This window comes from Daucus carota, chromosome 1 (assembly GCF_001625215.2).
Source record: "Daucus carota subsp. sativus chromosome 1, DH1 v3.0, whole genome shotgun sequence".
NCBI lineage: Eukaryota > Viridiplantae > Streptophyta > Magnoliopsida > Apiales > Apiaceae > Daucus > Daucus carota.
In genome coordinates this window covers 33,219,065-33,243,402 of record NC_030381.2, presented here as the reverse complement: position 1 = coordinate 33,243,402, position 24,338 = coordinate 33,219,065, and the positions used below count along the sequence as shown (strand labels likewise).

Sequence of the window (24,338 nt, the reverse complement as noted above, 5' to 3'; positions counted from 1 at the left end):
TACTTTATATTTGCTCTTTGGATCCTAGGAATTAATTTTCTACCTTGCACAATTTTATCCAAAGGATATCTCTTTACTAGACCTCGAGTTGTTATCAAATGAGTTAGACAAGTTTATCTATGATGTGAGCGTGGATAAAGATTAATCTGGATTTCAAAGTATATGAAATATTTTTTTCATGACGGTTAAGACACACAGACACACTGCTTATCCCTTAGTTTATATTCTGGTTGAGTTAGTTCTAGTTTTACTTATTGTCATTGCTATTGTTGAGAGTTTTTTCTAACTATAAAAACAATCAAGACTTATCAGCGTGATAGGATTGGAGATGCATAACTGAATGATAGTATGACGATATATATTGAGAAAGTTATTTATGCAAGTATAGATGAAAAAATATTTCAGCCCCCTAACTTTTAGTCCTGGTCCGCCACTGTTCATACACAAGATGAGACAAATAAGCGATGTTGAAATTGACGATGATATATCAAATTTCTGTTTTAAACTCTTTTTCACACTTTCGAATTTTCAAATTCCGGATAAAATTTGATTCGATGGTAATAAAAACCAGTTCGGATTTTGTCAAACAATTCAAATTAATTCTAAATATTTCAATCCGTTATCTGGCATGTAATCGTATAGATTAAATAAAATACATAAATTTTGAGTGTTAACAAAACTGTCAAGCTGACTTCAAAGATGAAGTTGATCAAAGTAAGAATGTTGTGGAGTTTTTAAGAGTTTTTTTTTCCTTTTTTGGTCACAGTGGAGTTTTCAAGAGTTAATAAAGCGTGAAATTGAAAAATCTTACTCACAATTGACATGCTAGGTGGAATCGGTTGTGTAAAAGGCGAAATGCATTAGATAAAAATGTGTTATATGATCACCTATCTGTCATGTATCATATAAATACAAACTCAATAATCATATAAAAACCTAAATAAATTTTGTTTTCGGTGTAAAAATAAGTATCTATTCTGAGGAGTCATATTTGATAATTTTTAATGTTAAATAATTAATACGTTTTTAATAATTATCATTTACAGAATTAAGTCACTTATTTTTAACATGAGAAAGCGAGCACCCACATCAATCTTATTATTTAATTACAACTATTTAGCAATGAAGTAAACAAAATTTATTATAAGCAAAATTTAGTATTTAAAATTGAAAAGAAGTACATTTAATATACCTTGTATGTTTGGAAATTTGGATTTTTTTTTTCGGGTTCGAATCTGGTTTGGATTTCGGGTCTGAGTTTCGGTATGGAATATCTAACATCCAAATCCAAACTCGTCCGCGTCTAAAAATCATATCCACGTCTAAAATAGCGGGTTCGTAAATTCATTCGGATTGAAACAGTCGGGTATCCATTCAGATCGGATTTTTTGGTCATCCTATTCGTATCATACATATATGTATATATCAGTTGTAAGTGCAGAAATAAGAGTATATTGCACTTTGTAACCCCAGACTTTGGCTCATTAGCCGTGGTAGTTTGTAACCCTAAGTTTCATTTAGCTTTCGGTTTGTAACCCTGGCCCACACATCCGTTAAAAACAACCGTTAACTTTAATTATTTGAGAGGTAACAACGTGTATATTAGTTTCTAACAGTTACTTTACCCCATGTGACCCCTCAAAATTTATGTATTATATTTTAAAATTATTTGTGAACACAAACAACGATGCAAAACAATTTAAACTAAATTTTAAAATATGTTTTTAGATTTAGAATCTGAAAATTTATTTATTTTTACATAAACGATGTAACTTATTTTAAAATTTTAAAATAAATAGATATTTTAAAAATTATTTATAAATTTTTTTACATCGGTGTATGTGTTAAAAAATAATATACACATTGTTACCTCTCAAAGAGTTTAAGTTAACTGCTGTTTTTAACGGATGTGTAGGCAGAGTTACAAACCGAAAGCTAAATGAAACCTAGGGTTAAAAACTACCACGTTTCAAAGTGTGGGGTCTAATTTGCTAATGAGCCAAAGTCTGGGGTTACAAAGTGCAATATACTCGCAGAAATAATTATATACTGATTTGTTGGAAAAAATCTTTAGTGTGCAGATTCTAAGTGGGTAAAGTTTGTATTTTAATGTTGCGGGTGTTATGTAAATTGTAAGAACATACAGTGATGGGAAATATGAATGGTAAAGAAGATGGTAAGGCCCTTGATAGGCCATCTGCTGGTGCTGATATGGTTGAGGAGGATGGTGGTCTTCTTTTTGATGGTGAATAATATCTGTTTGGGTGTATATAAAAAGTAATACTCCATCAGTTTAGCGCATGTTTTTAACGTTACATTTTCACACGCATTTTGAGACTCCTGTACAATATAGTTTCGTAATTATTTTTTTAAACTTTTTCCCCTAAATAAAAGTGTGACGTTTAAACTTTTATTCAAAAAAATGAAAAAAAAAAGGTCATGCAACTATACTTTATTGTAGTTTCAAAATGTGTGCAAACTGTGAACGTAAACAACCTGCTGGGACGGAGGGAGTAGGAAAGTTGGACATTGCGTTGGAGAGAATTGGATACATTTTTTCTTGGGACAACTTTTGCTTGGTTGACAACTTGGCGGGGACAGAAAGAAGGAAGATTGGCGCTCACTGCTGCAGTTGCTCTAAGAGATGGTAACTGGTATGGGATATGATATGCCTTTTGCTTTATTTAAATGTGTCAAGAAGTGGTTTGTACTTTTGTTATAATTGTTGCTTAAATTCAGAAATTTTATTTGAGACTGAAAAAGGTTGTTTCTGATGGATACCACTTTTAGTTCGAAGAATTTGATTAGAAAGGTTTAAATTTATTCAGATAACCTTGATCTGTGTTTTTTAATTCTTAGAGAAAAAGTGTAATACTGTGATCATGTTAAAATATGTTGCTTCTTTACATTATATTTAGGCAAAGTTGTTCCTTTTGTTTAGTAGTACATGTAGCTTTTGGATGATCACCAAGTTCTTGCTTTTGTTATGCTTTTTCCAGGCCCCAGTGGTTCCTTTGCAAAGACCGGAGGAGATGCACATTCCAATCCCCTCATATATGCAAACCACATGTGAATTTGGAGATATGTCTCATGAACAAGGAATTCAGACAATGATAACATGGAGCTATGATGCCAAGGAAGTGTTTGTGGAGGGATCATGGGATGATTGGAAAACAAGGTAAAAACCTCTGTTTCCTTCATGAAGAATTATATAACCTGAACCTATTTGTTGCAAATTGAGCAATTGACCGCTAACTTCTTATGGTAATCAGGAAACCGTTGCAAAGATTAGAAAAAGACTTCACTATTATGAAAGTTCTCCGATCAGGTGTTTACCAGTAGAGGTTTATTGTCAACGGACAATGGAAGTATGCACCTGACTTGCCAATTGCCATGGACCCAGGATGATGCAGGCAACTCCTACAACATACTGATTTGCAATTAATTTTAATTTTCTTTCTATTTACTAGTATTAGACAATGTAACCATTCTTGCCTCCTATTAGGTGCTTGTGGACATTTAGCACCTCAATATTGTAAACTAACTTTACTAAGCTGATGGCTTTTAAGCTATATAATCCATCCCATTTTTGCTCTGCCTTGTTCTCTATATTCCTTTTCGTCATATTCATAATATAATGTCGAAATTTTAGGAGGAATCGGTGTTTTAGTATACAATACAAAATACTCCTCTGCAGTACAGCTCTTGCCAAGCAGCCTATTTTGTGTCTGCTGTGGATCAAATGATGGACTAATGATGTTAAATTGTTGACCATTACTCATATACATGATTTTTTTTGTTTCTGCTTGTGAAGTTACACAGGAATATTCAGAACAAGTCTTAGTTACCTAGTTATATTGCTCAGTAGTTTTCATGCGATAAACACATATTAGCAATAGGGCTGTAAATCGATACGGACTATCCGGTGTCTCGGCTCATATCCGGCTCGAAAATATGATACATGTCTCATATTCGTTTTGAAAACGATCCAAATCTGGCGGAAAAATTAAGCCCGTATAATATATGATCCCTGATACGAGCACACTTATACCCGCTCAGATTCGGGCTCATATAACTTTTCATAATATGATCCTACCCGAATAACCGAATATGATCCGTGGTTCATATTCGATTCAAACTCATATACATATTATATTTTAACACCATCATATTTGCAAGTAAATAGTTATCATTTTATAAAATTTTAATATCTTATTTAAGTTTATATCTTCATAAGCTATGATTTATTTAATGTGATCATACTTATTATCTTCATATATATTTAATAGATGATATATATCAATATATAACTATAAGTTTTAATTTAAAATTATTATACTTTATAATATTATGTTTACTTAGACTAATGATAGTTATTTGAACAAATGAAATAATAATGATACTTAGTGTTAGTGGATCATATCCGGTTCATATTCGATGGATCATAAACTACCCGGTTAAAAAATAGAAAATACGATACTGGATCATATCCGGTTCAGATTCGAATCTCAAATACCCGGGATCGGTTTAGATCCGAATAAAACGATCCCGGACCCAAATCTGGACAAGCTAAAAATAATATGATCCGGTACTTGAGCAGAGGGGTACCCGGGATCACCCGGATCATTTTACAGCCCTAATTAGCAAAGACAAATATAACTTCAACTAGACAACTACACACATTAAGCATATTTATTCTTTGGACAGAATGAGATTAAAATAGGCTGGAACCTATTTAAAAATCTCTGGTCTGTAGACCTAAAGCGAGCAATTTGTAACACCTGCTCAAAGCCCTAGTATAACTAAGTTAAAACCTTTAAAGAATATTTAAATAGAGCTCACTCATGGTCTGAGAAAGAACGAAATGCTGGATTTCTGTCACCCTTTGGAAACTTGGTCGCTACTGTTGCAGCAGCAATTGACATTTGTGCGAAGGAGGTAGAGGATATCCTACTACAAGTGATATTTTAGTTAACTCCTTGAGAGGATATCCTACTCCTCTGTTTACATAGAATGCTTGCTTGAAGGTATTTCTGACAGCTAGCTATTGAACATCTTAGCATTATAGTACTGTAACTCTTTTGATGACATCTATTAACTTTCAGCATAAGTTTTTTCCCTCAAATCATTCATTTCTTGTCTTAAATCTAGTTCTGCTTTGAAAAATATTTTGAAATTTCCAGAGTCACCAGCAAACAGTTTGCATATTCTTATGTCTGTGAGCATTGTGTGTTTAGATGTAGTACTCAATAATGCAGTGATGTTTTATATGCTGATTCTATGTCGTCTCATGTTGCTGGTCCAATTTTCACATCTTCAATATATCTTCGGAAAAACAGTAATATCAGTGATGTGTACAAAACAGTTTTATGCTTAACATCTAGCTCTACCTTGCCTAGTTTCTCGTCAATAGTGGCATTAAGTTGTTTTCTCTTAGATCAACTCCAATGGGCTCGTTATTGTTAAAGTGGCTAACGAAATGACGAGGATTCTTCTCTGACAGACTGACTGAGGTTGCTTGTTATGCTTTTGACCAGCCAGAATATCCTGGCTATATGTTCTAGGCTTCTAGCTTATTGCCATCGTCATCTCTGTATTTTATTGTTTATCTCGTTTCCTCTGCTCATCCCTACCGTCCTTGTTTTTTTTGTTAATCTTTCTTGTCCCTGCTTTGGTTCACACTAATCGCTAAAATCAGTGATCCATATGCATATTAATAGTGATCTGGGTTGAGCGCGATTGGATAAGCCCAAGTGGTTACTTTTGTTAAATAAGAATTGATCAGAACTGCAGAAGTCTTAGCTTACTGTCAGGCCCTTGTCAGTCCCATGTTAATGATGTTTCTGAGTGTTCTTATTAGTTGATTAGTAGTTAACTTATATATTGGCCTGCCTTGCATCTGCCACTTAACAAGGGTTCTTCCCTGTATGTATAGCCTTCAAGCACACACACATGCTTCTAGACTTCTAGTAGACAGAGCACATGCTCCTGGTTTCTTATTCATGCAATATTGTCACTTGTGCAGGAATACATTCGGAGGATATTGAAAGCATAGCTGGTTCTGAACCTCCAGTCCCCCGATTCAAGCTACAACAACACAAAGCTCAGTGCTGAGGACTTTGCGAAGGAGCCACCATTAGTTCCTCCTCACCTACAAATGACTTTGCTTAACGGTGTCTTCTTACCAGATGGAGATTCAACCGCCTTCAAGACCTCAGCATGTAGTGCTTAACCATCTTTACGGGCAAAAGGGGAGAGCCAGCCCTTCGGTGGTGGTACTAGGTTCTACACATCGTTTTTTGTCCAAGTATGTGATGGTTGTGCTTTACAAATCCAAACAGAGGTGACAATAAACATACATTGGACGTCATCAGAATTGGTAATGATATTATATGTGATACCGACAAATTATTGTGAATTCGGTATTATTGGCTTTACCCCGGTTTGAAAGAGCAATTAGTTTGATCAATAATTTGATCAACTCAAAACACATAATCTCTCATTATGGTGTTGGTTAAAAGCTGTGTTATTATGGAGGTCAAGAAACCATATACAGTAGGTGGTTTGTCGTGACAAAAAAAGTCAGCTTAGGTAATTTTGTTGGTAGGGGTGAGCAAAACCGAACCGGAACCGAAAAACCGAACCGAACCGTGTAAATTCGGTTCGGTTCGGTCCTAATTTTCTGAAAATTCGGTCCATTCAGTCCGGACCTAATAGACCGAAATAAAGTTGGCGTGTAAAGTTGTCTTTTTTCTTAGCAAAAACAATTTCCAGGAGTGGTGGTGACTACTGGTGAGGAAGTAGGAGAGCAATATTGATTATTTGCAGTTATATAATAAAAAGCTGGAATCAGAGTTTAGAAGTATTATTTCAAGATTAACAAGATAATTGGAATGATTAAGCAAAAGCTTAGTATATTTTTTTAATATAATGTGATCATGTAGCTAAGAAGAAAATGAAAATAAAAGCTGCACGATCTAGCGTTTTGGATTGTAAAGTGATAGGTCAGGACCATCTTCTCCGACGATGATATTTGGTACCTTTTTCTGCAAATTTGTGACACCCACGACCAACACTTTTCGGCGGATGGTGTGCTTAAACTTGATAGTAGCAATGATAACAAACGGCATTACCAATGGCCATGCAAAGATTATATCAAGAGCAAACATCAACTGTGATCAAGGAACAGAAAATTGTAACATCAGAGCTGTGCCCAACACAATTCAACTGATACAAGATAAAGATAAATTGCTCACTTCAATAGTCTAAAGGCTATTAGACACTAGCACTTGCTTTAATAAGACTACTAAATAGTGATCTTCATTCCATCTTGTGTTTTTACTACCCATTCCTTTCTTCTATACATGGGCTATGATCTGCAGGCAACTAGAAAACGGGGCATCCAGGAACACTGATGCCAGGCGCAGTTGGACAAGTTGCCAACGGACAATGGTCAAGCTCCGTTCCCCACCACTTCAGATTTATGCCTTCATTCTGCAGAGCAAAGAACAGGAGAACACCCATGAATGCTGTCCCCGCATCCAATGCAGCAGACAGAACATAGTTATATCTCTGCCACCATCCTTTCCGATACTTGAACACAAAAAAGTTGAAGAAGAATCCTGTGATAAGCCAGCTAGCAATGTTTGTAGGTGTTGCTGGTGGCATTCCAGCAAAGCCATATGATATAACTGGTATGTTTATAAGTGGAATCCATTTCTTGTCTGGATAGACTTTGCTCAAAATCCAAACTGGTACTGGCAAAAGAGCTCCCACTAGGAATAACCATACCAAGTTTCTGTACAATCCTCCTGATCCAAACAAACGCTCTGGTCCAATCAGGCCCCAGATGACGGAGGCATCAAAGGTGACTCTGAATTTGGGACAGGTCCAAGGGCTATCTGGATGTGCTGATTCTATATCACAGAGATCCTTTATGTTCTCTAACATCCACCATGAGACTGCAAGATTTACTGTGCCAGCAACTAGAGTACCCACCAGCTGGAAAAAGGAATAGACATGAGAAAAACTAAAATAGTAGAAGAATGGTAGATACTCTAAACCAAAAAAAATAGAACTGGTGGTTTTATTTCACATATACTAGTGTCACAAACCTGAGCAGTGTACATGCATCGTGGTGGAATCTTCATGTAGTGCCCTAGTTTAAGGTCAGATAAGAAGGAGAGAGCATGGACAGTGCTGATTCTTCCGTATATCTTGAAAATCAGGTTGGCGATGGGTTTTCCAGGCAGAAGATACCCAATTATAAATTGAGCAATTATGTCATATCCAGGTTGCTGCAAAATTGTTGAAAATGCTAATTACAAAATAGCCATGTAGTTGAAGATATAATTTGCACGACAACTAAAACAATTGCGGTCATCTACATGTCAAGGATGATGGAGAAAAGTTCAGCTATGTTACCTGGTTGGTAGTTGCTTGGATAACTCCTATCGGAAGGGTAACTATAAATGCTAAGAAAAACGCCAAAAGCATACCCCACCATGGCAGCTGTATATCATTTTGCCACACAAACAACATTAAGAGTGACAACGCGATGCTCCCTGCTAATAAGATAAGGTACCACCACTGAGGCACCCCTTTGTAACTTTTCATCAACTTCGTATGGATATCTACTTTGGTATTCTTCACTGCAGACCTGCTTTGATTCCATATATCCCTGAACAACAGAAACCACGAATTCACCCAGTTGATTATGATTCAAAGAATTGCTTGTGCTAAAGTTTGATTATATTCTAAGCCTCAGACAACATTAGTAAGCCAGTGATACGAAATATTTTATAAGAAAGAAGTGTGTCTGACATTCAGAATCATAACTAGAGCGCATACCTGCCATTGAATAGCGCAACATGGGTGAGGGTAGCAGTAAACCTCAAGAATCCTGATCCAATTGATAGGGCAAACAGAGGGCTCAGATAGAGCTTGCTATATTTCTCATAAGCAGCAATGTTCAGATCAAACTGAGAGGTCAGAATCTTGGTAGTATCATATTCGTGGCCGGAAGCAGTAAAAAGCTTGTTAGAAAATATGGGAAATCTCTGTGCATCGAAAGTGTTAAACTTCCAGTAACAAAGAGGAACAATTATGTATATAAACATGATAAAACCAGCTCCAACATTGAGAATGGAAGTCCATGGTGTAACTAGGGGGCTTCCATGATAAGCTGAGATTCCAGCCCAATCAATTGTAAAGGCACCAACCCCAAGTCCATTGTGACCAGAACCAATTTGCTGAGCAGTGATACTGCGAGGCCATACCCAACAGACCCATGAGAAGAATGTCAGCATTGGAAATAGATAACCCGGAAGTGCATAATAAACAAAACTGGCAACCAGGAAAATAAGGAAAAATCGCATCCGAGTCAGACCCTTCTTGTTTGTTTCCTTCTCATGAAGTGCTCTGTTACAAAAAAAAAAAAAACAAAAGTGTAAGTATGTGTATTTTATATTTAGATTGACCTGTAGTTGCTTCTTTCTTTTATTTTACAAATTCCAACTTTAGCTAGACTGAAACAACTTTTAATTCCAAGAATATTGCAAGGAAATTAAAAAAAAGGAAGCACATGCATATTCATTTAATTCCATTTAGATACTTGTGAAATTTAAGTAAAGACATAGACTGACTTCAGCACACAGATGAAGTATGGCTATAAGACTATGTACAGCAAAATACACTACAAACTTATGCTTTATGTGAACTTTGTTGGAATATGACAATGAAAATGCTTCGTGCAAATGGTTCGATCTTCCTGTCTGTAGCATCATATTACTATATAATTAGAATATCACCCTTAGCTCTTGAAAGATACACTGCACCCACAGGCAACAGAAGCATGTGGCAGTTGTTTTCATCCAACTGGATGATTGTGAATTTATGAGCATTTCTTTGGATGTCTTACCTCTTTAGCTCGAAAGGGGGAATATATTGTTAGCACCTTGTAATAGGTCAGCCAATAAGTTCTAAATACAAACTAAATGGGAAACATGAAGAATATGTGCTTCATTTAAGACTTTTATTAGAAGATAACGGACAATTTTTAGAATATTAGCAATTGATTGAGATCTGCATGAATGAAAAGAAAATTAGAACAGGAAGAAACTTATCAATCAAAACAGTGATAGAAGGTATTTTGTAAGTATGCTCCCTTGGCTATTAATTAGAAAATATATATTGTTCTGTTACATGCATAATGCATTTGAAATTCTTACAATATGTGCCAATTCAAGTGGAATCCAAAAGAACATTTTGTACCAAGATGAATATGTCCCACAGAAGATTATATTCTTTTAGCCAAAGAAAATTCAAAAGTATTCCATCCATTCAATTAAAAATATCAATCATCTTCTATGAAACCAAGTCATCTATACAGTTCCGCCTTGACTAAATGTTTAACAGTCATTTTCAAGATATCAAGGCAATTGTAAACAAAAAGAGTGAAACTTTATCACAATTCAGTACCTAAGCATAACTCTTAGAAAGATAATTATGATAAGGTCATCGTAAACTTTAAAGTTTGAAACTTTAGCAGAAATTTTCAAAAGAAAATCACAGAAAACCAAATTATATAAGCAATTAAACATGTACTGATATAATCAAAAAGTTCAGCACAAATTATTAAAGAAAATCACAGAAGACTCAATAACACAAGGCAACTGAAAACATAGTAACTGGGAATTCAGTACAAATCCCGAAAGAAAATCACCAAGGATTTGGCATACAAATCATAACATTAGCACAGATTATCAACGATAAGATTACTAGAATTTAAACGAGCAAGACATACCTGAACAGAGAGACCTGTGCCACAATTGAAGGCCACCACATCTCAACCGGATCAACCAAGTACCTCCTCAACATACCAGCCCATCCATAACCAACAATCTACATAGCAATTGCAATTCTTCAGTTTCACAAATCTCAAATCAAAGAAAAGAAATAGAACTTCAAAAAATTCAAAACAAATAAAGTAAAGATGACTTCAAACATAAAAAAAGAAAAGAAAAGAAAAGGGAATTGGCCTTATTTACTAAATTCAATTGAATGCATATAATCAAGAATTGTACCTTAAAATCAAAAAAATGGGAAAGAAATAGTACCTGAGTAGTAAGGACAAGAATGATGGCACAAAGGAAACTCAAGGATTGTTTATAATAAGCCTTCATAACAGTAATAGCACCAATAGAATAAGCATCACCACCACCCATGGAAAACCCACAATTAGCAAACACAGTGATAATCACATGCTCCTTCATATTAAAAGGCCCTGGATTCAAACTGAAACTCCTCCCCATCAAACTATAACTCTTTGTGGGGAGAGTAGCCGCCATGAGTTTCCCCACAGGCAACACAGCAATCTGCATGAGTATGGCTGATATAGCCAGGGGCTGTGTCCTGTATATGAAGAAAGTGTTCAAGAAAATGAGAATTATGCATGATGTGAGCCCCAAGAACCATGCCCTGAATGTCATCACAGGGAGAGATGTGTCATCTGTTTCTGGAACCACCAGGGCCACCTCTTCCACCGAGCATCTCTCCTCCGGCACCGCCGTGTCTTGCTGCTGTTGCTTCATCTCTCTCTAAATCTCTCTCACTCCCAATCTCTCCCACTCTCTGTCAATCTCTCCCAATCTCTCCCACTCTCTCCCACTCTCTCCCAATCTCTCTCTGTTTCTGTTAATCTCTCTCTGTTTGTATTTGGTAAGAGAGATATTAATATGGGATAATGCAGAATAATTGTGGGTATTTATAGAAATATGCATCCAGTGAGAAGAAACATGTACGTAGGTTATGTGTGGAAACGGCACACAGAATGAGATAGTGGAGAGAGTGTGTATAATTGTATGTATAATAAGTCTGGTATAAAGAGAGCAGTTTCTGGGCACAACATAGTCACGAGTCTTTCGCAGTTTTGTTATGAATCATATATTGTTTCACTGTCGTGGACTACAAGTCCACGCTCATTCACTTGCCAGCTCAGCTTTTACCACACTTTTGTTACCATGTATGACAAAAAAATTCAGGTAATTTGCTTCATGGGTCCACCATATTATTAGACAATATACTTTTTAAATGATTCATCGAGAAATTATTCTAAAAAAGATACCATGTGCTCTCCATAAATATGTTTAATAGTTTTTTTTTGGTCATAATGAATATGTTTAATAGTACAAATATTAAAAAGTTCAATACTTTATCTAAATGAGTTCCTAAACTCACATTCAGGTAATGTATCAGAAATAGAGGTGCTCCAACTATTCTAGTGATTATTCCAATCACTAGTATATCCTCAAATTTTCTAGACATTACCTATTTTTAGGTAATCTCTAATCATTAGAGCATCTCCAGCAGATTAGTTATATGAGATCTTAAGCTAAAATTTTGAGTAATATGAGCAAAAATTCACTCCAGCAGAGTCCCTACTCATTCCTTATACTTTAGGATCCACTTTTCATTCATCATAAATAGGTAATTCCTAACCCATTCCTTTTTTTAATTATAAAATATTCAACTTTCACTTTTTGGACACTCTTTCCCACTTTATTCTTATTATCTTTTTGTTAAAAGAATTTGAATTTAATACTATACTCTCTCCGTCCCATTTTAGTTGTCACGTTTGGTTTTGTGCCGGTCAAATTGACCAAGATTTGACTGAAATTTATTAATATTTTATCAATTGAAAAAATAAAAAAAATATGTCACCGGAAATAACTTTTAATCTACTTTAAGATGTAATTTTCAGTTTTTTAAAATAATGAAAAATTGACTTATAATCTTTGGTCAAAAATTAGTCAATTTGACCAACAAAAATAGAAATGTGACAACTAAAATGGGACGGAGGGATTAATAATGATAGAGAACACAAATAGAGATTATTGTTGGAGTTGTTAATCAATACAGGATCTTTGTTTTTTAGAATTTGAATTCTTTATTATATATTTAAGGAACCTAGTTGTGACACTTACATGTTTAATATATCTCAATAAAAAAATTCGTCTCTCTCCTCCTTTCTTTACTTTTCCCCTTCTTTCCCTCAAATTAAAATAATAATTAAGGAAACAAATATAGAGATTGCTATTGGAGTGACACTAAAAATCGATTCCCTAAATCACTAAGACTCACGAGCATTTATTATTTTATATTATTAATAGGTAACGAGATAAGTAACATATTAGACTTGCTCTTATTTGTTTGTTACTCTCTCCTTCCCATTTACATGGTCGTTTTGTTTTTCAAAAGATTAAATGACCAATTTTTGACTAAATATTATAATTATCTATTCATTATTTTTAAAATCTGAAAATTATATATTAAAATAGTCTAAATATACTTTCTAATGATATAATTTTTTTTAAATCATATGATAAATGTAAATTTCAATCGAGATACAGTCAATTTGACTGGTCCGAAGTCAAAATAAACATGTATCCATCACCAAAAATTGGACACCGCAGAGAATTTTTAGTTAAATCTGAATTCAAAACTTCTTGATAAAGAAGTAATTTTTTTTCCTATTTCTTTTCACACGGTAAATTCTTTTTAGGATATTTTTCTAAAAATAACTAAATTATAAAAATATTTTCAAAAATACGGTGTAATGTTGCTTGCAACGCCAATAATCTGAAAATCAATTATATTGAAATCTCATATGCAACTTCAACTATATTTTTGAAAATATGCTTCAAAATATGGGTATTTTTGCAAATTTCTCTCCCTTTTGTTATATAAAAACGTGTTTGCCTAAGTTTAGAATTGTAATTTATGACTTAACGTGACTTAATATGATAAGTTGGGAGTTTATAATATTTCATGAGATAATTTTTACTTGGTAATAATTTATAGGTTATTAAATATATATATAATAATAATAAATAAAAGTGATTCATGAGTATCTCTTATAAAAAAAATAATAATTAAATCATTGGAAAAAACATATCAAACTAACTCATGATTTTAAGTCAATTTCTGATTTTAAGTCAGTTTTCGACTTATCACACAAATTACAATTTTCAACTTAAAACGGAGACAACTTCAAATCTTGACTTAAAACATGCACAAACACGCTCAGAGAGAGATAAGTGAATGTAAGGTTATCCGTAAAAAATATGTAATTTTATATATGATTTAAAATATCATGATGCTATTAACTTTTTGCTTGTTTTTTAACTTTTCTGATATAATAATTTTTAAAATATTATTGTCTTTAAAATATTTTTGGTATTATTGCCTTTAAAATGATTCGCAATAGTTTCTAATTTTCTTGATATGATAACCTTTCATAACTAAATTGTTTATTTGTCATGTTTAATATTATAATATATAAATAAATATAATATATATGAATAGATATGAAAGAGTTATAATATCACGAGGTAGTTTTGTGGGACTTATGTAATCCTCTAAAGCCATGCAAAAGATATTAGTAGCAAATCAGTACTCATGCACATGTTAAAAAGGATCTAAGCGGCCAGTAAAGTGGGAAAAACTTGATCACGGTGGATGAGTGAGTCTGAACAATATCAAAATAAGAAAATGTAAATGAATTTTTAGTTGACCATGCACTAATTACAACAATAAAGTAATCAAATATTAATGATGGTGCTTGCTTTTTGAGCGTACGGATGGCATGTGGCATAAAGAGTTCACCACACTTTTGTGCTCGTCTTGCCTAAACTAATCCAACATGGCAGTAGACGTGTTAATTCATTCAGGATTTATCATCAGAATGCAACATTGTGTTTAGAATATAAAATTTTAAAAATTATGGATAATAACTTTAACTATTTCATATAATTAACATGAAGATGTGGTATTATATAAATTACTGATTGGTGTACATTTTCATTGATCATAAAGTACATAATTGGGTAATTATAAATGTAAAAATTATAAATAATAATACCTTTGTCTCATCTATTTCTTTCAATTTTTGTTTTAAAATATATCTTACAAATTTTTACATTTCATTGTTGATAAATTTGACTATGAGTATTAACCATCAAGAAAGATACATGGAAAAACTACATTTTTGAATTCAGATAATTAAAGTTCCGATTAGTTGGGGTCCACTTGTTTGACTCTCAACCAAAATGGTCCCACTTTGCAACACTAGGAGGACTCTCACCGATGCGAGTGCTCGGGTCTGTTCGATGATGATAGAACTATTATTTTTACTATCCTTCATTCATGAGTTTATATATATAGAAGTACTAGTTTTGCCATTTCTTGGAAGATTTTTAAGAACTACTTGCTTTTGTTTAATGGATCATTTCTTTATTGTAAGTACATACTTCCCTATTATAAGTACATATTTGGATGATAAAGAGACATTTATTCTAATTTTCTCATTTTCAGAACGCATCTTTTAGTTTTAAAATTATACTCCCTCTGTCCCATTTAATTGTATACGTTTCTTTTCAACTGCTCGACACGCATTTCAATACTCTTATAAAATATAGTTCTGTAACTTATTTTTGAGATTTTTTTTTGAATAAAAATATAACATCCAAACTTTAATTCAGAAAAAGAAATTTTTAAAAATAAATTACACAACTACATTTTACAGGAGCATTAAAATCCGTGCCGCATCCCCGTCCTATACTACTCAGGGGGCGGAGGGAGTAATATATAAGCCAATCTTTCCTCATGTATGGGGATTTGGATTCATAACACGAACTACTACTTTGGCTTTAACTAGCATTCCGTTCCACTTTTCACAATTAGATTAGTTTAATTTTGACTCAAAATCTACATATTTAAAAAATATTATTAAATTTATATTAATAAAAATACAAATAAATTATCTTTAATATGTATTTTAAATTTCTGAAAATTATAGAAGAAACAATTTATAATTTATAATTAAACCAATCACAAAAAATTAAAAATAAACTAATTCGAAATAAAAGGGCACGAGGACACTTCAGGGGTTGGGGAGTGTTATCCCAGCCAAGATCCCCGAATTCTATACCCGTCTTGAAACATAAATTTTTTTTTTCTCCGTTCCCCGCATAGAATTAAAAAGGAACGGAGGGAGTAGTATGATTTTGTTGACAAGGTATACGAAGTGACATATGCTTTTGTCGAAGCTTATACGAAATATTAACACATGTACTTTAATTAAGTATCCATTAGATTACAAGTTAGGAAAAAAATTTATATAAAATATATCAAAATTTCAATACTTTAATGGAACAAAAAATTGTAATAATTTTAGTAAAATATTTTAAGAGCCTGAATCAAAATCTAAAAATATTACAGTACTAGTTAAAAACTTTAATCAATCTCTAATCAAAATAAATTCATCCAAATTTATTGAAACTGTTGTAAACAATATCTAATATTAGTCCCCCCTTTTGTCATAAAAATTCAATCTTCTAACAAAATTAATTTATTTTTGCAACTGATCAGAATATTTACTGACTTATAGTAGCGTGTCCACGCCAAACTCTGTAGGGCACAGGGTGGAAAAAACCCCACATTTTGTGTGAACGGAAGGTGATGAGAATAGAAGAATCTTCCCAGAAACAAAGGGTGAAAAAGAAGGGCCGGGTTTGTTTCAGCTTGTAATTATGATGATATGAAACTTTGTACTTTTGCACTTGGCCTCTTCTGTACCATCAACCTGTTTGATCATTATTCTGCATATCAACTTGTTTTCTTGTTTTCTGATCATTTATTATTCATTCAACAAATAAATTTGTATGCGACTTTATTTTCACTTAACAAAAACAATCCTTGTTTTTAAAAAAGATCTTCACAATTGATCACTATTTAAATGCTATCATACGAGTTATTGCAATAATATAAATTTCCGTTATGTTTATACTCCCTCTATCTCAAATTAATCTCAAATTAGATGATCCTTTTGATAAAAAAATTTATTTCAAAATAGTTAGCCTCTCACTTTTCAATGCATATTTACCAACAATTTTCCATTCTCATCCTCTCTTATTTATCATTTCCAATGTAATAAATATACAAATAAAGTCCACACAATAAATACGAGTAAAGATGAAAAAAGAAACAACCATTTAATACTTCTTAATATGTGTGAAATGAGCAAAAAGCTCATCTAAATTGGGATGTTGGGAGTATTTTGCTCGAGTCACGTGAGGTTTTTTTTTCATAGCCTATTTTTGGACAAATATTGCGATGTCAAAATGAGAAACTGAATCTGACTATTTATGTCATGCTAACGAATACTCCTATGAGTTGGAGGAGTTAAAATGTGAACTTTAAAGGGGGCAACATTTAGATGGGATTCCCAAAGCTCATGAAATCAAAACCACCATAAGTCGGTCGAAAATCGGTGAATTTAAAAAATTTAAAATAAAAAGAATTTTTTTTAAAATTTTAAATTTAATTTTAAATAAAACAAAAGGCACGGAAATGACAAAACACAGATTTTAAAGTTGTTTTTATTACCTTTCAATCTTTCAATATTAGCTTCTAAACTCTAATTACATAAATTTGCAATATCTTTCTTCGCAGAATTAATCAAATTCAAGTTTATATATGAGATGATTGGACTTGTATATGTATATAAAAGCATGTTTTATGTTATATAGAATCATTAATCTTTTAATTTTATATGACTATAAATTTATACTATATATAATTATATTAATATATATAATTTAAAAAATAATATTAAATTGATTACGATTAATGATCCGATTAATCATTCCGATTAATCTCCGATTATCCGATTAATCGCTGGACGGTGCCTTCACCGACTAAGTCCGATTCCCGCTTTTTACAACACTGACTATGTGTTATTAGTTAATAAATGAAGGATTTATAGAATAGGGAATTAGGGAAAGGAAGGTATTGTGGGAAAAGATATGGGCCACTGTTTTGTGCCTACTTTTAGTTTTCATTTAGGCACAGTTAGTACGTTAAATAACGATTTTAACAACAATTCTTACTTATAATTTTTGTTATTATTACATAATGAAATTTGAATCCAATAGAAGAAAATTAATGTAAGGGAAAAGAAAAAAGTATGAAAAGAGAGAAATAAATAGTTTTTTTTTTTGACAATGCAGGCTTATACGCCTTACAATTTAGTATCTGTTCTAATAAATCTCGGGGTGAGCCAGAGTCGAACCCGGGTGTCCCGGGACAACAGAGGATAAGCCCACCACTTGGGCTATCCAATCATGCTCAAGAGAAATAAATAGTTTAATGATAAAAGAATGACATGATTTCCTATTCCTAGAAAATTGAGGGATTGAGCAAGTATTCTAAACTCTCATAAAATGGTAAAGAACTTAAGATAATGTTAAAGCGTCACATTTGAGTTAATTATAATTGAAAATATTATATACTAATCACTTGGAAATACTACTTTAAAATGACAAAAAAAAAAAAAAAAATCAAACCAAGAATTAGACTAACCAGGCACAAGTGCCGGTCTACAAGATTTGAAGGGAATTTTTTTAAATGAGCTACTTGAACAATAGATAGTAATTCTTTTGCAACTAACCGATCTTTAAAATTAATAATAGTCACAGCTAGTCTGAAACAGAGTTATAATAAATCATCCCACCAATACATTTTGAAATAAGTAAGCACAAAGATTGACCCAATATAGAAAATGGAGATTTAATGGGACCAAATATAACTAGATACCCAGATATTAAAAATGAGCATTTTTTTTAAAAATTTTTTTTGAATGATCAACTTAACTCTCAAAGTTTATTTGTTCTTTTGCTTTTGGATTTTGCAAATGAAACATGGAATTGTACACATAAATTTGAACAGCAAGTGGTGTTGTGACTTGTGGTACCCAATTAAGCATGCAGAATTCACTGTAAAGCCAATGTAGGACTCGATACTTTACACATCTCTTATTCTTCTTTCTTCAGAGTACTGCATGCAAATCTTACCACTAATGTTATAATCTATCCAGCAGGTACGTTTAGTTATGTCCTGCAGCGGGGCTTTAATCCTATACATAGTGAGTACTGAGTGCAATTGTACAATGATAATGGTTACAAATGATTTGCAGTACATATCTTATCTTTATTGACATGGTTACAACATCCCCCTCTTAAATAACGGATCTCTTCCATTAGGTCACAAGAAGTAGAAGACATGTGCGTGATTATTTAAATTTTGCGCAACCGGTGCAAAGAAAACAGCCGTATTCTGTGGGAAACGGTTGATGTGCGTTACAAATCTCTTAAATAACGGATCTCTTCCATTAGGTCGCCAGAGGTCAAGAATTGAAGTAGAAGACAGGAGCGTGATTATTTAAATTTTCCGCAACCGATGCAAGAAAAACAACCGTATTCTGTGGGAAACGGTAGATGTGCGTTACAAATCTCTTAAATAACGGATCTCTTCCATTAGGTCACAAGAGGTCGAGAATTAAAGTAGAAGACAGACGCGTGATTATTTAAATTTTCCGCAACCGGTGCAGGAAAAACAACCGTATTCTGTGGGAAACGGCAGATGTGCGTTACAAATCTCGTGCATGCCGACGCCAATTTTTACTGAAAAATTAGTAGGAAACGTCAGGAATTTTGTACCGATGTATTATTCTGTGGGAAATGGTAGATGTGTCATGTGTGCTACAAAACTTGTGCACGCCGACGCCAATTTTTACTGATTCGGCAGTGAGCAATGACCGTCTTTCTTGAAGTGAATGGAAAATTGTCCATTATCAAAAAGTTGAATGACCTTTGTCGGAAGTGAATATTTCAAATTTGTATCGACCTAAGCTTAGTGAAGAGAATGAATGATAAAGATTTGGTTGACAATTAGCACTTTCAAGGGCTGTTAGATTACAAAGAGTGTTGGTTGTTGATGGGGATAAGGAAGAAAGAATATAGGGGTGCCAAGCGTTGGATGGACCTCTACATAGGCAACCTTTTTATATGTGGTTTCTGTAGCTGTTGTGACCATCTAAATACAGAATATCTTGGAAAAGCATTATGCATGTCTAACAAAAGATCTTGTTTTGGAGTTCTTATTCGGCCCAGATGACGCTTGGTTATCTCCTCATATGGAGTTTTAAGTAATTTATGCGCATAAATTATAATACATTAAGTTTTTTTAGGAGAATCGGTAACTTAACATGTGTGTGTTAGGCGCGTCTTTGATCAGATGCCCTGTATCTGACCAGTAACGGTAGCTAGAGAAAATCACACATCGAAGGAAAACCGAGTCTCAGAAATGTGTTTTACGCGACATGGAATGTTCAGTGAATGAATTTCATAGACTATATTACTATGACAGAAAAGGGTAGAAAGGTGGAAATTTAGTTTTTGAAATCTTGAACTAAATAATTTTTGCCAGTCAGAAAGGATTAAATTCCAATTAAGGACTAAGAAGCTTTAATTGATCTGCAGTTTGCTGAAATGGGAAGGTATGATTTGAAATCACTTCAACATGTATCATACACATTGTTCCTAAAATGACAACATTCTCTTTATCTATACACAGTAACTTTCCGTTTGGACAGCAATATCCTAAGCTACGATATACATATGTTCCCAGAAAGAAGAGATGAGGCGCGAGGTAGAGAGAAAATTACTAGACGCAACAACCACCACCACTATTTCCACTAGAATCTGACCCCTGGCCGGGAATAACTATTTGAGTACCCTTGAGAGACATGGCCCTATAGTCTATATCATTAGCAGTGAGGGCTTTTTTACTTATGATCCGATATATTTCTTTTAGGACCGTCTGAAATGCACTCTCAACATTAATTGCCTCGAGGGCTGATGTCTCCATGAAGAACAAATTTTCTCTTTCTGCAAACTCCTGGGCATCTTCAGTTGGTACTGCTCTGAGACTTGCCAAGTCACATTTGTTGCCGATGAGCATAATCATAATGTTCTTGTCAGCATGCCCTCTTAGTTCCTCAAGCCAACCAGCAATGTGGTCAAATGTCTGTCGCTTTGTCATGTCATATACTAACATTGCCCCCACTGCACCACGGTAATATGCACTTGTTACTGCTCTATACCTGAAATTGCAGATATAATGTTCAGTCCCCTGTCTTACATGTTCAACTTAAATTGCTTATCAATGAATGAATTCGCTGTAATAACTGTATTAGTAAAGCATGTATACAGCATGAAACTAATAAAGCATGTAAAACTACAGATTAAAGTTCATCTGATTTATTTTCCAGTATCATCACTGAAAAGTGAAATCTAAATGTGGACTATCCTGTTATCTAGAAAACTGGTAATAAATTAAAGGGGAAAACGAGGAAGAGGAACTATGCGAGAAGCCCACTAAGAAACGGCAGAAACTACTATACCAGCTATTGGATGATCATTACTAGAGAAAATTCATGTTCATTCATACTAAGTTGTTCACAACTTAGTTGAGACCGGGGAAAATAAATTTGTAAAGAGAAGCACAGACCTAGACTGTTCCTGTTTCGTTGCTTCAGCACCTGTGTGAATTGATAAAATCAATTTGCTATAACTACAACATATACAGCGTCTTATCAACGCATACAAGTGATGGACTTATGGATGTTTACCACATGATTGACACTGAATATTGTCTCTCAATTAATCAACTGATCTGTTAAATGACTCCAACTCAGCTTGGTGATCCTTCAGATTCCACTTTCTAATGGTAGAGTTAACACAGCTAACTCTAAAGAAGTAGAATTGTTTGAATCTTTTATGTTAACAATCTCCTATTATTTCTTAAAAATGGACTACCAATGTAAAGAACAAAAGACTTTGTGAAGAAGTGATCAAAGCCATGCCTAAAGAACTGCCACTATCATTCTATCTAAATTGCATGGTACAAACTCAACATGTGTGCACCCAGCACCTAATCATTTATACGTCAAATATACAAGTTAATGCAGGTTAGGAGTGTTGTCATGGATCAGACAGCAAGTTTTCATGGTATGATGATCCAAAAAGGAACAAGTATAATCTACATGCAGGAATAACAGGAAATGCTGACCTTTCTTGGCCTGCAGTGTCCCAAATCTGCGCCTTGACGGTCTTATGATCAAGAATCAGGGTCTTGGTCTGGAATTCAACCCCGATCGTAGCTTTTGAATCTACACTAAATTCATTCCTAGCAAACCTAGCCAAAAGCTGTGATTTTCCAACTGCAGAGTCCCCTATTAGTACAATCTTGAAAACATAATCTATCTTTGCATTAAAATCTCCATACGAATTCGACATCTCACCCTTCACACAATGTCGGGTATTTTAATCAACCTGCAAACCTCAAAAATGAAATCTGTTCTTCATGAGGTAACATGCATAGCACAGGCCAATCTTGCTCAACCATGCAATGCAAGACTTGATGAAAAATCTGAGCAACGCTTAATAAATTTTGTATTTATGGTAAATGTTGATGTTATGATCTAGGTAACTTTGAAAATAGCAATGAGGATTCTATTGTGTTTAAGATCAAATGGAAACAACAGCAGGATGGAATGGATTAGGGTTTGAGTGGCTTTTCTGAGGAAGAAAAGATTGAATCTGGAAAATTATGAAGAAAGAAAAAGTCAAGGAAAAATGATTAGTACCCCATTGTTAACGGCTTGTTATCATAGATTCATTACATGTTAACTTTTCATTATATCTATTATTACAAGAGACAAATCAATGTTACATCTAATTTTTGTGTCTCAAAGTTGACACTAAGTTCTGACATGCATTCTAAGAGTTCATATATAAAATATAGTGTCATAAATTTTTAATTTTTTTTCCGTATAAAATTTTGATCATTAAGCTTTTATTCTGAAAGAAAAAAAAATTCAAAATAATTTATTAAATTATGTCTTATGAGAATCTTGAAATGCGTGTCAATCGTCCGTTCTCTAATATAAACACTTGAGAAGAACGGAGCCAATCATCCATTCCCCAATATAAACAATTGAGAAGAACGGAGCCAATCGTCCATTTCCCAATATAAACAATTGAGAAGAATGGAGGGAGTAACAACTACAAAACCTTTATTAATATCATATCACGGTATCACGACCATCTAAATTTTTAAAATTTCTAAACTGTCTTTTAGGATCGTACCTTTCCTGAAAATTCGAGTACTTATATATTAATGTTATATCATATATCATCAAATTTTTTTAATAAAAACACCTGTTGTTCTTTTCATCGGAAAGTATAACATCCGAAGAAGATGGGAAGAATGGTGTGATCCGGAAATAGGCCCGACATGGACACGAGTGGGACTCTGGCCCGGGGGCAGGCTGGAATATGGTAAGACTGGATGGGCCAACAAGACTTCTTGAACATGGTCCGAATTATATTTTTTTATTTCCCTTCTAAAATCATTTATATTCCGCGCATTTATGTGAATAATATTAGTAGAAGAATCACACGAAGTGCTACCATGATAGCTATCATTGCTCTATCACAGTAGTTGTCATTGCTCTCATAATCATAGCTATCATGAGAAGGCACTAATTCCTAGTGCAGCTACGAAGGGCAATGCTATAGAAAAGGGAAATGAAGGCAGAATTACCATGCAGGAAAGCAAGCAGATAGGGCCAGCCTGCCATCAAGGCCAGAATAAATAGAGTTTTATGAAGAAAACCTACCAGGGGAGAAAAACCTCCCAAGGATAAGAGACACGGGGCTAAAGATAGAGCGAAAAAGGATCTTTCGTATTTAATCCTGCATAATCTCGAATGTTATTGGTTCCAGCACGTAGACGAAATGATACAATGCAAACAAAAGTTCCTAGATTCGATGAAGAGAATCCAGAATTCAATACATACGTCTGCGATGGACATAAACCTGACAGCCATGTGGAGGTAGAAGGCCCACGGGTCAGTGAACTTTTACCTGAGAAGAAGCAATGACAATATCCGGGGAATAAGCATTAGAGTGCCCACAGATTGAAGTTAAGCGTGGTTTTGCCAGCCAGTAATCGTCGGATGTAAGACCCTTATTTTACCTTGACAAGGAATATAACTCAGCAGTAGTTTCACCTTGACAAGGAATGTAACTCAGCAGTAGTTTCACCTTGACGTGGCAGAAGTCATCAGTTCAAGCCAGATTATCCTTAAACCTACCCAGTGACAGTTTTTCTTTTTAATTTGCTTTTCCGCCGTGATTGAACGAGAATTAAGAAGAGGAAAATGGAAGGTTTTAAACCAAGTAAAGAACCAGCACGAGGACACAAACAATTTTAAAAGAGAAAAAGAAAGTACATATTATGTAGTCAGCATCTAAATGGTGATGCAGCAGAATACTCAGAGGCTAATGAGAGGAAGTTGACAAGGTAAAGGTCATATTGGATCACCAAATTAAAGAATGTTCAATAATTGGTAAAAAATTGAGGGACTATACCAT

The 24,338-nt window shown here is 33.9% G+C and overlaps 2 protein-coding genes and 1 pseudogene across 2 annotated transcripts; 1 reads left to right on the top strand and 2 right to left on the bottom strand.

Annotated features, from left to right (window-relative positions):
* The first annotated feature begins 2,799 nt into the window (after nt 1–2,799).
* On the top strand, nt 2,800–6,507 carry LOC108221272 (SNF1-related protein kinase regulatory subunit beta-2-like; annotated as a pseudogene).
* A 668-nt stretch (nt 6,508–7,175) lies between these two features.
* Nucleotides 7,176–11,936, bottom strand: LOC108204577 (oligopeptide transporter 3). Its single transcript, XM_017374089.2, has 6 exons — nt 11,118–11,936; nt 10,805–10,902; nt 8,851–9,420; nt 8,425–8,680; nt 8,115–8,297; nt 7,176–8,001 (listed from the first exon to the last, which is right to left on the bottom strand). The coding sequence occupies exons 1-6, from the start codon at nt 11,589–11,591 to the stop codon at nt 7,387–7,389; spliced, it is 2,196 nt and encodes a 731-aa protein (XP_017229578.1). The 5' UTR covers nt 11,592–11,936; the 3' UTR covers nt 7,176–7,386.
* An 8,426-nt stretch (nt 11,937–20,362) lies between these two features.
* LOC108217141 (ras-related protein RABA4d-like) lies at nt 20,363–24,337 on the bottom strand. The gene is made up of 2 exons (XM_017390021.2): nt 21,970–24,337; nt 20,363–21,001 (listed from the first exon to the last, which is right to left on the bottom strand). The coding sequence occupies exons 1-2, from the start codon at nt 22,194–22,196 to the stop codon at nt 20,563–20,565; spliced, it is 666 nt and encodes a 221-aa protein (XP_017245510.1). The 5' UTR covers nt 22,197–24,337; the 3' UTR covers nt 20,363–20,562.
* Between the last annotated feature and the right edge of the window lies 1 nt (nt 24,338).